This window comes from Pavona decussata, unplaced genomic scaffold (genome assembly GCF_977016875.1).
Source record: "Pavona decussata unplaced genomic scaffold, jaPavDecu1.1 SCAFFOLD_213, whole genome shotgun sequence".
NCBI lineage: Eukaryota > Metazoa > Cnidaria > Anthozoa > Scleractinia > Agariciidae > Pavona > Pavona decussata.
In genome coordinates, this window is record NW_028145618.1 from 58,223 (window position 1) to 74,144 (window position 15,922).

Sequence of the window (15,922 nt, forward strand, 5' to 3'; positions counted from 1 at the left end):
CTAGGGACTCTAAGCAACTGCGACGGTGACGGAAGCGCGAACTTCACATGAGGATAGAGTGTAGCAATCTGACAGTTTGAGCTACCGGTAATAAAAGAGCTCCTAGTAACTGAAGGCACACTCCCATCACAGTGCAGCCATGTATTTTAGATTGGAAACAACCCAACACATTCTCTAAACGACTTACTTCCAGCTAAGGGAAAACCAAGGCATCAACGGAAGCGAGGACACGACTATAGTTTTAGCCAAAGGCAAAGAAGGCGCATTTTAAGCGCTGAATAAAGTTAAGAACAAATACTGATCGGATGGGTGCGTCAATTAGACTACAGCAAATGTATAGCACAGCTAAAGAATGAAACGTTTTGAATGTAATCATTTTATTTAGTTTCCCTTACTCGTACTTCTAGTTCAATATCTTAATCCCAAATGTTATAAGTTTTGGGCAGAAAAAGCAGTTCATTCTAACGCCTTTGTCCCCACTCTGTCATTTCTGGTCCAGTCCAAAGCAGATTGTTTCAGAATCTCGCCTGCGGAAGAAAAAAGGATACGAATTGTAGACACTTGTTATTAAAACAATATTAATCTTTCTATAGAATTAATTCCCAAATTCGCGAGCAAATCTCCGTTAAAATGTGCTATTTTTGCGTCAATGACAACTACTGGAAAAGTGCCACGCAGTTTGTATTTGTAAAAGAACGTTTGTCAAATCCGAAATTTTCCTGTGTAAACGGGGCCAGAAATTTGTTTGTCAAGGTTTTTTAGAAAATTCCTCATTGAAAATCTATTAAGAGTCTTTCGATTCCTTTTTTCCCCGACAATTTATTCAATTATATATTCCCCGGCAAACGCACTCTAGGTAATCCCCTGCAAGAGTTTCCTACCTGTCCTCGGTAGTTCCCTTTTTCGGATTAATCAAAGAAGGTTTTGCTTATCCGTACACATGAAAAAATCATTTATCAACGAAAATTTGTCATGGAAGATTCTCAAGAGGTTTGGATGTCTATAGCTTTCTTATAAATCTGTGTAGATAAGGAAAAAAAGGTTTTCGATTCTGCCATCCTTACCAATCAAATCAATTTTTTGTCAGCGCCATGTTGGCCAAGTATTCACTGATCGCTTTTGCAGTCTTCCTCATCAGCATACGACCTTTGGCTTCACGCTTCTTTTCCTGCAGTTTCAACAGAGTGTCCCTCTTGGCTTGACCTATCAAAAGATAATAATTTATTAAGCATTATTCTGATAGTAGCCTGCAGTGAGATTCCAAACATTTTCCTTGTGCTTGTATTCCTTCAAAAAGTTTAAGCGGCTTATTTCAGGAAGGGGGGGGGGGGGGGGGGGCTAATTGTTGCATGTTCCGTGGAGGACGGAAATTCTGCCGCTTAAAACGGTGATAGGCTCGACAAAAAAATACAACCTTAAAGGCTTGAATAAAAATTACCGAAAGTCCTGAACAACTGAAACAGCAAATTTAATTTTAGGCCTTATGTTAAGGAAAGCGCACTTCAGAGTTGCACGAACTATCGGCACGACCAAGTCATGTTCGTTTGAGAGTGCGAAAGTCACCAGTATAAAACAATAAGGTTGGGTACGCCTTTCTTTTTTTCTCCGTTCTTTTCTATTTCGTGCCATTCTAAACTTTCTCGGGGCCAAAAATCTGTGTTTCGGGGCCAATTCACGAAAAGCGCTGAAAGTTCATCGACCACCTTTTCAAAACAATCGGCTTCATATGTTAGGGGAGCAGGGTTGGCGCAGTTGTTGAGCACTCGCCTTCCACCAATGTGGCCCGGGTTCGATTCCCGGACTTGGTGTCATAAGTGGGCTGAGTTTGTTGGTTCTCTACTCTGCTCCGAGAGGTTTTTCTCCGGGTACTCCGGTTTTCCCCTCTTCTCAAAAACCAACATTTTGATTTGATTTGATTTGTAATTATTTGATTTGTGAATATTAGCTTTCTTGGATTGTAAAGCGCCTTTGATCATTTAGATGTTAAAGGGCGCTATATAAGTATTAAAAATTTTAATTTTTTAAATTTTGAAACCTAGTGGGCTCGCTATCCAGTTATTTATAAAAAGTGCGAGGAATAGCCTCTGTTACACCAATGACATGGATATGAGATGACAAATAGCCAACGAGGCGGGTAGAGTGAAGATGAATGGAACGCAGTGTAGTGGAGTGGTGTGAATATAAATGAAGTAGGGTGGTGTGCAACGCAGTGGTGTGCAATGGGGTGGGGTGGACTTGGAGTGGAATGTAGAGCAAAGGGTTGAAACAAAGTGAAGTAAACTGAAGTGCCTACCTCCAGCTTGCGCATTACAAAGATCGCCGTGACAACAGTCCACGGAACAATGCTTCAGGACCGCAGAGTCAGGCAGGTTGTCCGTCATATGGCCGCAAAGTGCAGTTGAGTTGCATTGCTGAGATATCATGCAGTCCTTATAGGTTGTTGGGATAGTCATTCCATAGTACTCTACTGTGGCAGAAAACGAAATGCAGGAGTCGTAGTAGGAATCACACTGCTTCACGGTCGGACTGCTGCAGGGCTCGCTGGAGCCTGGATAATCATGGCATGTATAACAATTCAGGCTGAAGGATGTTGGAAGATTGGCCACAAAACCGCACAGAAAACACAACACCTGTAGGAAGAAAACGATGAAAGCTAAACTAAGAATCTTGTAATGACAAATTAAACTTTTATAGCTCCCATTATCAGTGAGGGAAATAAAGTTGAAACATTTTGTGAGCATAAAAAAGGCAGTCTGCGAATCCAACTTTAACTCAATAGACAAGCTCAAAACCAAGCTCGGTTAATCCGTACAAATTAGCGACTATAAATAAATAAATAAAGAAAGAAAGAAAGAAAGAAAGAAAGAAAGAAAGAAATAGAAAATAATAGAGAAAATAGAGGCCTAGATAGGTAAATACACATGACTGTTTTATTCGTATTAGTATTATTTGGTTTAAAATATCTCCGTTTGGTTTTGGGCTTGTACAGTTTATCTCTTGCAAGACAAAAATTATGTATCGGTTAAACTTGAGTAAGTGTTTAAATATACGCAAAGATTCTATTTCATCATGGCATTGAAAAGAAAGCTTTTAACGGCCCTTTTGTACTTTCAAATATTATTCTGTTGGAGTTTATGACTGAGTCCTGCCCCTTCGAGCCTCAACTTGAAGAGAAAGAACGCCGTAGACATTTTAATAAATTTTTGACAAAAAAAGGCAAATTTCTAATCAATGAAGATAATGCCTCTTCCTTCAAACTGAGTGATTCAGAAATTATCTTTGACAAAACTCTATCGACAGGACTGGACCACACAGGTTTGCAAACTTCATAGGAAACTTAACTTTTGTGTTGTGTATACCAAACAACATCTGTATATAGTATAATCAAAAATGTAATCAAAAGAATATAGAAGCTGGAGAATCTTTAGCAAAGTGAATTATAAATGCTATGTCGAAAAACTTGTGTAGTCCTTGTGTACTGATAATGCAACGTGTTTAATAATACATGTCTGTATGTAACACTTTCGTCTCTTCTTTCGTCAATGGGAAATAAAAAAATAGTTTGATCGACTATTTCAAATTTTGCTGAGGTTCAGCGACAATTCTTGCTTCTGACATTGAACAAGACACACTGTTTACATCATGTTGACTATAATTTGACATTCAAAGTGACGAATTTTGTGCAGTATTTATCACCTGACACAAGTGAGCAGTGTTTGAGTAATAATTTTACTCTGACATGCACACAAAATAACGGTAATGGTGTATAGCAATTAATTTCCTATAATGTACTATTTTGTCGCGTGAAATGAAATTTCCTTTGTGAGTGATCTGCTGTGTAAAAAACTGAGGTAAAATTTGGACTCGCAAATTTCTTTATCCTGAATCTGTGTATCCTGCGTTCTTCATTGAACAGAGACTTACAAAGTTTCCTTAACAATGAAATCGAATTATAGTGTTGAAGGTTTACTCACCAAAGTCACAGACATCTCTCGGTTTCTTATGTAGAAGTTTAATAGACCTAAATCGCTCGAAGAAAAAACTTCATATGAATAAGCAAATTAAAATGAGTAAATTTATAGTCGATTGACTCGAAATTTAATAACCTTCAATTTAAAACTGAACTTAAGGACGGTGCCTACTATTGTTACTGCGCATACGTTCTGCGCATCGCGAGATACCCGAGTTTCCTATGGGTGGTGCCTACTAATACAGGAATATTTTTGCGCGGTTTAAAACTATACGGAGAAAGCAGAACTTACCAAATGCCTTTGGTATCTCAAAAGAAAATCTGGGGTAACCATGCATTTTTCAGAGAAAATTAAGCATTGATTTTGGAAAAAATCCCATACATTGCTTTATATTTTGGCGCTTTTTAGAGATATTGTTGCTTAATTATCTCTGAAAAATGCGTGGTTACCCCCAATTTCCTTTTTGGATTCCAATAGGCCTTGCTAAGATTTGCTTTCCCCGCATAGTCGTAAACCACACAAAAATGCTTCGGTATTAGTAGGCACCGTCCTTAATTTACTGTTAATGGAACAAACAACTTGAAGTGTGATAATTAAATACCAATTTAACCCATTAAGCCGAAACCGGCCGCGAAATCTCGCACGCAACGCGCAAGGGTTTCTCCCTCCCCTAGAAGGAGAAATTTTGTCCTCTATTGTTCTAATTGTCTTTGGAAAAGACTGACCAATCAGAATCCAGAGACTGCGCATATATTTTTAGGTCTTAGGGGGGTCTAGACACAAAAACGTTTTTGTCTTCCGAAAAATATCTGATTTCAGCCATCATGGCGGGCCGCGCGCTTCAGGCTTAAATATTCAAGACGCTAATTTCGCGTTTTCGGAAGGAAAACACAACTTTTCGAAACGGTAAATCGAAAGAGGAACTTTCAAGGAATACTCGACAGTTTCGACAGCGGAAATCCAAGCATTAACGGCGGAGAAATTATGCTTCGAGGAAAATTTGTAGATTTACCGAGGCGACGAGCTGGCGGACATCTCAAATAATTGTTTTCGCCATGGACTTTCTTGGTGATGTTCGAGTGTTTCTCGCAATGCAACTCACAAAGAATTACAGGTTTGATTGTGAATTTGTACTGAAATACTATTCTAATTGATCGATTTTTCGTATTCCGAACAGTTTTCGCAAAAGTTTTGAAAAACGTGCTCCGCACGGGTCGATAAATTCGCTTCAAAATTGACTCGCAATTGCTTCAAATTGCTTGCGAGTCGGTCGCCTCGCGGCAAAAATTATACGCGTTTTCTTCTAAGACCAATACAAAGACTTAGTTGAATAAATTTTTCATTTAGAAAAGCTTTATTGCCTGTTTTTCTTTCTATTTTCATTGATGAAACGTGACGACTGCCTAATCTTGCGTAAACAAACACGTCTTCTCGAGAGCGGATGAAATTACTGCCATGTGGCGCGAGGATCAAATTTCATCGAAATTTTCGAAATTTTTACCTCCAGGCTTATTTTTCGAGTAATCTTTAATTCGCAGCTACGGTATTTTATTCGAATAATAGAAATTCTAGCTATTATAGACCAAAGGAGTGCTGTTATTTTGACCCAGTAAGTTGTCTATTTTTACTGCACATTAGGTTAATGATTAACAAAATGCTAATTTGTGAAAATGTCAAAAACACGTGGGCTGCAATGGGTTAAAAAAAATGTTCATTTTCATTTGGTTTCGAATGACATTCACAAACAAAAGCCGAAAAAGTCCATAAGGAAAATAGTTTAAATGCGTCTTTCACTAGGCAAGTTTATGACAAGGTGAAAGCCAACATTATAAAATTATAACCAATGGTCGTGAATTAAGGCCATAAGGTTACACATTTTGTGCCAAACTTGTTTTGCAATTATGCCAAAACTTCAAAGAAACTAATGCGCCGCTTCAACGCAACCAAATTTTTCCTTAACTATTAAACCGTCATTTTTGCAAGGCAAATCAGAACAAACAGAAAAATAAGAGCTTAAGAGCTGTCATGATAATGGTCTGAATTGAACTTTCAGGAAAAAAATATCTTTTTCCTGGTCTGGCTGCTCCTATGATCACTATAGTGTTTTTTAAGGGAACAAGGAATGCTCACAGGCGCGTAGGAGGGGGGGTTCGAGGGGTTCGAACGAACCCCCTTTGAAGATCAATAATGGCGGAAGAAAAACTTTTAAATAAAGTTCCTGTGGTCGAAATACATCAACCAAAGAAAAATAGAGATATAAACCCGTTCTTTAGGTCTTATGTCGTATCCTCAGTAAAAATAAAAATTGTCAAGAACCCTTGGAGATTCAAAATTTTAATGGCGTTTCATTTTTGCGGTAAAACCGCATCCGCCCGAAAAAGCCATAGAAAAGCATGCTTTGCGATACGTTTTGTTCTCTGAATTGGGCATTGTTCTGAAAGGAGATTCACTTCAAACTTGATAGTTCAAGCCTTGTTGAGTTTCACGCGCAATTACGTACAAGCTCGCCTTAGAATTCCCACCGCAAAAGCGGTAACTCAACGATACACGTTTTTGTTTATTTTCAATAGTCAATAAATAACCTAGTTGACTTTCGTCTTGTATACATGATCGTGTCTTTACTTAACCTCGTGGCTTAGTCACACCGTTGAATAGTTAATCCTCACAAGCATACTAAGCCCATATTCATCCTTAGCTGGAATGCGTACTCTTTTTTCCTCATATTGGGTAGGAAGGCGGACCAGTCACTTTCTTGAATCGCCCTTGACCGATTCCCTTATATAATTTATTTCGAATACAACAGCAGGAAAAAAAAAACAACAACAACAACAACGGAAGAAACCAAGAAAGAAACGAAAAATATTAGCAGTGTTAAGCTTCACAAACTGCATTTGTTATAACTCTCTGAGTAACAAAAGTGCTATGTGATTGGCACTAAATTTGTATCAAGCCAACAGATTTTGGGAAACACATTTCGTTCCAATGTAACCGGCACCAAAAACGAGAACCTTCTAACTTTCTTCCAACTTGTTTTCTCGCCCAAGTTTTTTTTCTCAACAATTTAATTCGCCCTAGTGTGATTAGGCCCGCTTAACATCATCATCATCATCATTTGGTCCTTTTCCCTTTAAGGGAAATGGGGCTTTGCGTTCTTTCTCTCCAAGTGTCACGGTTTCTGGCACAGTTACTTGCTTCCGTCCATCCATTGAACCCAAGTTCTCCTCTTTCCTTCTCAACTGTTCTTCTCCATGTCTCTCTGGGTCTACCTCTCCTACGTTTTCCTTCTGGTGTCCAGTTTAGAGCTATTCTTGGGTTCTCATTTGCCTTCATCCTTAGTATATGCCCGATCATTTTCCAGCGTCTTCGCTTTATCTGATGGGAGATCTCCTCCATATTCGTCTTTGATCTTATCTCTTCATTGGATACTTTCATGGGCCAGTAAATTTTCAGAATGCGTCGTATGCTCTTGTGGAGGAAGACATTAAGCTTGTTCTCGTCGCTTTTGATTATTCGCCAAGTTTCGCAACCATAGAGTAGGACAGCCAATACATTGGATCTAAAAATCTTCAACTTGGTGTTAATGCTGAGTTGGCTGTTCCTCCAGATGTTCTTTAAGTTGCAGAAGGCTGCTTGAGCTTTCCCTAGCCTGGCGCTTATATCTTCACCTGCACCACCAGTTGATGTTACTGTGGCACCAAGATAAACAAACTTCTCAACCTCTTCGATGTCACTTCCTTCCAGATGGATCTTTAATCCAGGATTGACATTCCATTTCATTACCACTGTTTTTCCCAGGTTAATCTTCAGCCCAGTCTTCTTCCCGTTTGTGTTAAGATTTTCTAGCTTCGTTTGCATGTCCACTATCCTGCTTGCAACAAGAGCCACATCATCAGCAAAGTCTAAATCCTCTAACTTGCCCGTGAATTGCCATCTTATTCCAGTTTGCCTTCCTTCAAGAGTCCTTCTCATGACCCAATCAATCACAAGAAGAAAGAGAAAACCAGACATGCAACAGCCCTGTTTCACCCCTGTCCTTACATCAAACCAGTCGTAACTTCCAGAACCATCTACAACAGCACATTGGCTCTGTTCATACATTGCCTTTACCATCGTGATCAATTTTGATGGAATACCGTACTCTCCCATTATTCCCCATAAAATACCTCTGTCAATGCTATCAAAAGCTTTCTCAAAATCCACAAAACAAACATACAAGTTGGCATTCCATTCAATTACTTGTTCAATGATGTTTCTCAGAATGAATATCTGTTCAACTGTCCCCCTTCCTCTCCTAAACCCTGCCTGTTCTTGTCTAAGTCTGGTGTCAACAGTGTCCCTAATTCTTGTGATAATCACTTTGCCTAATACTTTTGCGGCCACAGGTAGCAGTGTTATTCCTCTCCAGTTACCACATTCCATGAGATTTCCCTTCTTGGGGAGGCGAATGATCAGCCCGCATCTCCAGTCATTAGGTACTCTTTCACTTTCCCAGATCTTCAAAAGCAATTCGTACAACACAGCTACTGTAGTTTCAATATCTGCCTTCATCAGTTCTGTTGTTACGCCATCAACACCACCAGCCTTTCCATTCTTCAGTTGTTGTATAGCTGTCCTGATTTCTGCATGTGTAGCGGGACCCGTTTCAATTTCGAGTGTTTCATAAGCTTCACTCTCCACTTCTGATCGCGTGGGGGGAGGTCTATTCAGAACCTCAGCAAAATGCTCCTTCCACCTTTTCTTTACCTCTTCCTCTTTTGTTAGTAGAATGCCTATTTTACTCCTTATGGAGTCTGTTCTTCTATTTGGTTTGTTGCAAAGCTGTCTTGTAGCATCAAACACCGCCTTCATATTGCCCGTTTTGGCTGCTTTCTCTGCGTCACTAGCAATCTGGTCAATCCAATTTCTCCTATCTCTCCTTAGTTGCTTTTTTACTTCTTTGTCTTTAGTTTGGAATTCCTCTCTGTATGTTGCTTTTAGTCTCTCTGACCTGGTTGAATCCACTTTCGCTTTACAAGATCTTCTTTCGTCAATTTTCTTCCAACTTGCAGCGCTTATCATGGGCTTAGTCTGTTTTTTCCTGTATCCTAGAACCTCCTCAGCTGTTTTCTTATAACTTTCCTTTATATTAGTCCATCGAGTCTCTATGTCTTGCTCATTGCCTTCTGCGCTTTCATCAGCTAAACAGCTAAATCTGTTCCTCAACTTAATTTGAAACTGCTGCCTTACTTCCGGTATTATCAGCTTGGCTGTGTCATATCTCCTGGAATTCCTTGTATTTCTAACTATCCCACGCAAACGAAGTCGTACAGTTGTGATAACTAGGTTGTGATCGCTTCCACAGTCTGCGCCTCTATAAGATCTCGTATCCCTCACTGATCTCTTGAATTTGCCGTTCACTGCCACATGATCAATTTGATTTCTAGCCCTCCCATTAGAAGCAGTCCAAGTGTATTTGTGGATGTTCTTGTGTGGGAACATTGTTGACACAATAGCTAAGTTGTTAGCTGCGCAAAAGGAGACAAAACGAACACCATTTTCTGACCGCTCATCTCCAAACCCATGCCGTCCCACCACACCATTTTCCCCTTCCTGCTTAGCCCCGATCTTAGCGTTCCAGTCGCCCATCATCATAATCATGTCATGCCTCGGAATCTCGTCAGTAACCCTCTGTAACATATCATAAAAGCTATCCTTTGTCTCTTCATCCGCCTCATTCGTTGGTGCATATACTTGAACCACTGTCGTTTTAATGAATCTTGATGTGAATCGTGCAGTCATAATTCTATCACTAACTGGCATCCAGCTCTCTAAGCAACCAGCCGTTTGTTTGGTCATCACAAGTGCAACGCCACTTTGGTGTATGTTATCATCTCTTCCCGAGTACAGAATAGTTTCGCCAGTCCGTGTCTTGAGCCGTCCAGAGCCAGACCATCGGCATTCGCTAATGCCCAGGATATCCAGGTTGTACCTTTGCATCTCCCTAACTACTTGGGCTGTTTTTCCCACGCTGTACATTGTCCTAACATTCCAATTTCCTATGCGGAGCATCTCTTTGGGGTTAGCAAATGACTTGATCAGAGTACAGGCTTCCTTTCGGATTGGGCGTGTACCCGTCATACCACCGTCGTCCCATTTGATGTATTCATCTTCTGGAGTTTGGCAAGTCGTTGTACTACTCCCGAGATAACACTCATTGATTCGAGAATTTAAGGTTTCCGTAATCTGTTACTTTTTACAAGAAGGGGTGATTGGCCCCAAGCTCAACCTACTACCGGTAGGAACGGTAGGCCCGCTTAACGGTGACATATAATTTAATCAGACAATGTTATTTAGGAATTGTTCTTTGGGAACTATCCCGGATGAGAATTAATTCACAAAATAAATAATTTCCATGGGCTTTTGGTGCCTATTCTGTTTTCGAAATGAACGCAATAATTTGAACGGAAAATAGTTTACCCAGCCAAAGAGGAATTGCGTTCTTCTTGAAAGTGTTTTGGTTTAGCTTTTTGTTGGTTAAGTATTCTTGTGAAAATAGTTTTATTTAAAAATTCTAAAAGCTCTTGCCGTTAGTTGTTTCAAACTTTTTATTTTTCGGTGTTTTTCATATCAAATACGTTCTCATTAAAAATATTAATAATAATAACAACCAATTGACGTTAATTGATTCTATGGCCTGGACAGTTTCTGTTGATTCAGGTGGTCAGTTCCAATCCATTTAACGATCTACTGTTTTAACAGCTGCAGTGGACAAGCCACGTTCCAATTCGTAATTTAAATGTTATCAGCTGATGATGTTTGTAGCTCTACTAGGTTTCGTAGCAAGCGTAATCGGGGATAGGAAGGAGGAGCGAGACATTTATTATAGTTCGAAATGAAAACGAAAATTAGTTCCGTCTACGTACAAGTTTTTAGTAGCTCTAAATTAAATTTCCTTAATAAATTGAGTTTTAAGTAGAACTGAAGTTTTACTCTTTCAAATCAAATGATGTTGAGAACGAAAAAGTAATAGCCTTTGACTGAAATCCTACGGAGCATGTTCGCCTCAGCACTCCCCCACTCAACCCCTCCCCCCAAGTGATTGGGAAGAATGACTCAATCAAATACAACAACAGCTTATTGACTGTATGTTGTGTAGTTATCAATAAACGCACAGATACAAGGGCTGTTTCTTCGCTAACGTGAGTAATTAAAAAGTCGAATTTATCAATAATTTGGCTGTTCAAGTCTCCCGGCGTTTGCAGCTGATCAACTATTAAGTAAACCAGTCCGTATTAATACTCTTTTTATTGCATTTACTCCGCGTAAAAAAATGACCGAACTGGGTAATATAAAAGGTTGCATCTTAAAACATATGTTCTCACTTTCCTGTAGCGCTTTTAACTCGTGAACGCGCGCATGCGCAATGAGCGAGTTATCGTAATGTGGGGTAAATGTCACTCGGTCGATCGGTAGGTCGATCTGTCGTGAACTTTCAAATGTGGCGTACTCTCCTCACGGCTCGCTTTAGGTTCTCTCCCTCTTCAATTATAAAAATTCACGTCTTTTGGAGTTCGAAGTTAAAAGAAGTAGCCTAAAGAAAACTCGACCGATGTATAAAGTCTTCGTACGTCTTTATTTTGGTGACTAAAAGCGCCGCGTAGAAAGCCACTCAAGGCCGAGACTGTTGTCCAACTCAACAGGGATTTCGCGCAAAATGGAAGGAGAAAATATGATGGAAAAAACATCTGTTGTTCCCTGCTCATTCGCGTATTCTTTTTTGGCGGTCCGAAGTAATTTTACCATTAAAATCGCTTGTTTTATATTTTAATGCAAGTACAAACATTTACAACAACGTTATAATTTTTTAAAATCGTAGCGTCACGGGTGCCAGATAGATTCCCGAGATAAAGGAGAATTATGTTTTGGTTTTTTGCTTTTAATTTGCTTTTCTCTTTTTAGCCTTTAAAAACTAACTACCCCATAGGCTCCAAACAATTTTCCAAATGAAAACTTCCTTGAAAAATAGAAAACTATTCAAGGAGCTCAATCTTGCTATAAACTTAGCATTTGTTAAAACGAGTTTTTCGCTGATGAATGGGTCACAAGAGTCCATTTAAGAGCGCCGGTCTGTTGAAATCAAACAAATTTTAAATTTCGCGGCAAGGGTGGAAAATTCGATTTCTTTCATATTTTAATGTTAGACAGGCTAGGATATAAAATTTATGTCTGACCCGCAACTTCACGTCGCTCTTAATCCTCTGCCCAAAGACAGTTTTTCAGGAATGTATAGACCATCCTTCTAACCATAGTTAATAAAAGGCAAAGGTTATGAAGCTTGACAAACTCCTTTGTTATATGTTTTTGTTAGCGTTTTTTTTGGCCTTGACCGTGCACAAACTACAATAGATTTTGAAATGTGTTGGAGCAACTGACCAATAGAAACGTTCCTGCTAAGATATTCAACTGTGGTGTGAACAGGATTGTGCACGGTCGCGGCCCTTCCAACATAAACTGCAGCACCATTGTTTTCATGGCAAAGTTTCATAACCAGTCCCTCAATTAACTATGTTCTAACATTCAACCACCAGAAGCTTAATCGATTTGAAGGTTTCGCGCATGGTGAAAATTAGTGTTATTCACGAAGTACTTTTACTGCATTGAATTGTATGCCTTTGAAATTAGATTATTTTGTATACACAGAACAACGCAATATTTCCCCAAGTCCTTCCAACAGATATTTAGAGATATTTAGCGCCTCAAATGGCGATTTTAACGGATTTTCGTTGTTTGCATTTTCTTAAAAATAAAAGGATATTTCACCGAAAAAACTGCACAGTGATTTTAGTTATATCCTAGCCTATCTAACATTATAAAAAAGAAATAAATCGAATTTTCCACTCTTGCTGCGATATGTTTTTTTTTACGGACAGCCGAATTTAACGCTTTTATTCACTAAAATTCACCCCTCTTCCCATTCGATGAGCCTGAGGCCACCCCCCCCCCCCCCCCGATATCAAACACTAGGGACTCTAAGCAACTGCGACGGTGAAGGAAGCGCGAACTTCACATGAGGATAGAGTGTAGCAATCCGACAATTTTAGCTACCGGTAATACACAGTGCAGTCATGTATTTTAGATTGAAAACAACCCAACACATTCTCTGAATGACTTACTTCCAGCTAAGGGAAAACCAAGGTATCAACGGAAGCGAGGACACGACTATAGTTTTAGCCAAAAGCAAAGAAGGCGCATTTTAAGCGCTGAATAAAAATAAGAACAAATACTGATCGGATGGGTGCGTCAATTAGACTGCAGCAAATATATAGCACAGCTAAAGTGTGAAACGTTTTGAATGAAATCAATTTATTTAGTTTCCCTTACTCGTACTTCTAGTTCAATATCTTAATCCCAAATGTTATAAGCTTTAGGCAGAAAAATCTGTTCATTCTAACGCCTTTGTCTCGCCTGATGAAGAAAAAAGGATATGAATTGCAAACACTTGTTATTAAAACAATCTTAATCTTTCTATCGAATTAAGTCCCAAATTCGCGAGGAAATCTCCGTTAAAAGGTGTTCTTTTTGCGTCAATCACAACTACTGGAAAAGTGCCACGCAGTTTTTATTTGTAAAGGAACATTTGTCTAATCCAAAATTTTCCTTTATAAACGGGACCAGAAATTTTTTTGTCCAGGTTTTTTTTAGAAAATTCGTCATTGAAAAGCTATCAAGAGTCTTTGGATTTCTTTTTTCCCCAACAATTTATTCAATTATATACGCACTCTGGGTAATCCCCTGCAAGAGTTTCCTATACCTGTCCTCGGTAGCACCCGGATTAATCAAAGAAGGTTTGCTTATCCGTACACATGGACAAATCATTTATTTACTTTTCTTTGGGCTGGGCTTTTTTCTCAGACATTTCACCTTATTATTAAGTGGGTGCACCCGTATCACATTTTCTCAAAGGGTAACACCCATTATTTCTCAACTGAGAATATGGTTAGTACCAGGAGGGAGGGGTCAACTTCGGCTTTTCGCAATCAGATTGCGGATAGTCTTCCAAAGTACCTTTCAGAAGAGTTAGAGAGGGTCCAAAGGAGGGCAATGCGCGTCATTTTTCCCTTCAAGCCCTACCAAGAAGCCTCTCTTCAGGCTGGTCTTGAAACTCTTTCAGCAAGAAGACAATCACTGACGAACAAGTCTTTTTCAAAGATCACAGAAGACAGGAATAATAAACTCAGTAGTGAGGGGCGCACCACGGTTTCCGGATTTTCGCGGGGGAATCTCATTAATACGCGGGGGAATAAATTAACGCGGATGACGTCACCGCCTATTGTCTTGATCACTCATTATAGGATGACGTCATATTTTATTTTAGCCTTACCAACAGGTTATGAACTGGTTTGACAGGTTTTATCAATGATGTCATGCTCTATTTTTAACTTATGGCAGTCATGGGCGTATCACCGATTTGACAGGTTTTTGAAGTTATTTTTGGATACATGACGTCATATTATACATACATACATACATACATACATACTTTATTGTATAGCTCCCCTTGGGGGCTCTTCCGTCATACATGAAAATAAAAATAACAATAATTAAAACTATTTACATTTGGATGGTAACATAGAGAGAAAGAAAAAAAATACGATAATAAAAAAACGTTGAATTAAAAAATCCTAAAAAAGTCTCTTTTTTAAAAACGCTACGTTTTCCCGTGTCTCTGATATGCTTCGATAAATTATTGTAGATTCTTTTGCTCAAACTTCAAAAGAATTCAACAAGGAGGGAAAGTGAGATCTTACTGTGGTTAAGAGCTTTCGACTGGCCATTAAAAACAATAATCTTCCAACTTAATAAAAATGATCAGTGGGTTTAAACGCATTTCTCCGGTACTGTCTTGTCGAGCGCTCGCGAAAAGAAAGGCGAAAAACATTTTTTCTAAAGCTATCGGAAAAGCTACGTTGCAAAGAAGCCTTCAGTACAAAGTAATTTACCAGTGAGTTGGTAATTGTTAATGGGCAATGGGGATTGCTTTTTTTGTTTAATTATCTCACAAAAACAGGAAAACATGACAAGACTTCTCCTTGCGAGGCCGAGCGGCTGACGCCAGCTTCAAGACAAAATAGCCCAAACATTCTGTATCTAAACATCAAAATTCTAGGGGCAATGCACAAGTTTTTTCCTCACACGTTTAGATTTCATAAGGAGGGTTCAATTATTCACTGAACTATTAAACAACTTCTACTCTTACATCATTTTACTAATGAAAATCAACTGACACAACATTTATCGTCTCCGTTGCTCATTCGAGCCAAATGTCAGTTTCACCAGTAACTTTGTATAATTAATAAGATGTAATTTTTCTGGCGCGGACAATCTCAGCTTTTCCGATCAGCGCAAGTACACGTAACTCTTCACTGCAATATTTTCAGCATAATTCATGATTGAAAATAAATGAACACTTACCTATATCGAGAAAAGAAGATTAAAAGTCTATTCAGCAAGAAAACAAACCCCATCCGGAGCCTGGCTGGAAAAAAAGTCGTTTTATGCAACAAAGTAGCCTGCGAACACAGACGTATTTCCGGCTGTCGAATATTTTTCGGCGGAGAGAATCTGGACAGCCGGAAATACGTCTGTGTTCGCAGGTTACAATCTTGGACAGAATAAAATGAAAAATTAAACCCCCACCTCCCCCCAAAATCAATGATGATTTCGCAGGCAATGCAAAACGCGCCATTTTCCCATCATTGAAATAGGGGGGAAGGGTGGTCTTAATTTTTCATTTGATCTGTCCAAGATTGTAGCAACAAAGTCGCCAGCGCCATTTTCGAAAATGGACAAAATCCCGCGCTTCATAGGAAGTGACGTCACGATGGCCCGTATCATCCGGACAGCCGAGCCAACGAGTTGACCCCTCCCTCCTGGCCTCGTCTGAAAACAGAAATAAAATTTGGGGACATACC

At 39.2% G+C, this 15,922-nt stretch overlaps 1 protein-coding gene and 1 long non-coding RNA gene across 2 annotated transcripts in view; both read right to left on the reverse strand.

The window, feature by feature from the left end:
- LOC146460388 (uncharacterized) overlaps positions 1–12,846 on the reverse strand; it is a 28,718-nt gene extending 15,872 nt beyond the window's left edge. Inside the window, exon 1 of the long non-coding RNA XR_014857635.1 lies at positions 12,817–12,846. This is a non-coding gene — a long non-coding RNA (uncharacterized LOC146460388). The remainder of the gene's footprint in view (positions 1–12,816) is intronic.
- On the reverse strand, positions 361–4,117 carry LOC146460390 (uncharacterized). Its single transcript, XM_085088168.1, has 4 exons — positions 3,975–4,117; positions 2,294–2,630; positions 1,065–1,203; positions 361–527 (listed from the first exon to the last, which is right to left on the reverse strand). The coding sequence occupies exons 1-3, from the start codon at positions 3,987–3,989 to the stop codon at positions 1,073–1,075; spliced, it is 483 nt and encodes a 160-aa protein (XP_084944294.1). The 5' UTR covers positions 3,990–4,117; the 3' UTR covers positions 361–527; positions 1,065–1,072.
- Positions 12,847–15,922: the final 3,076 nt, after the last annotated feature.

Excerpts from the sequence above, each read along its gene's own strand:
- LOC146460390 (XM_085088168.1), bottom strand. Across the intron at positions 1,204-2,293 it reads TTGTAATGCGCAAGCTGGAG|GTCAAGCCAAGAGGGACACT; the intron begins GTAGGCACTTCA and ends ATCTTTTGATAG.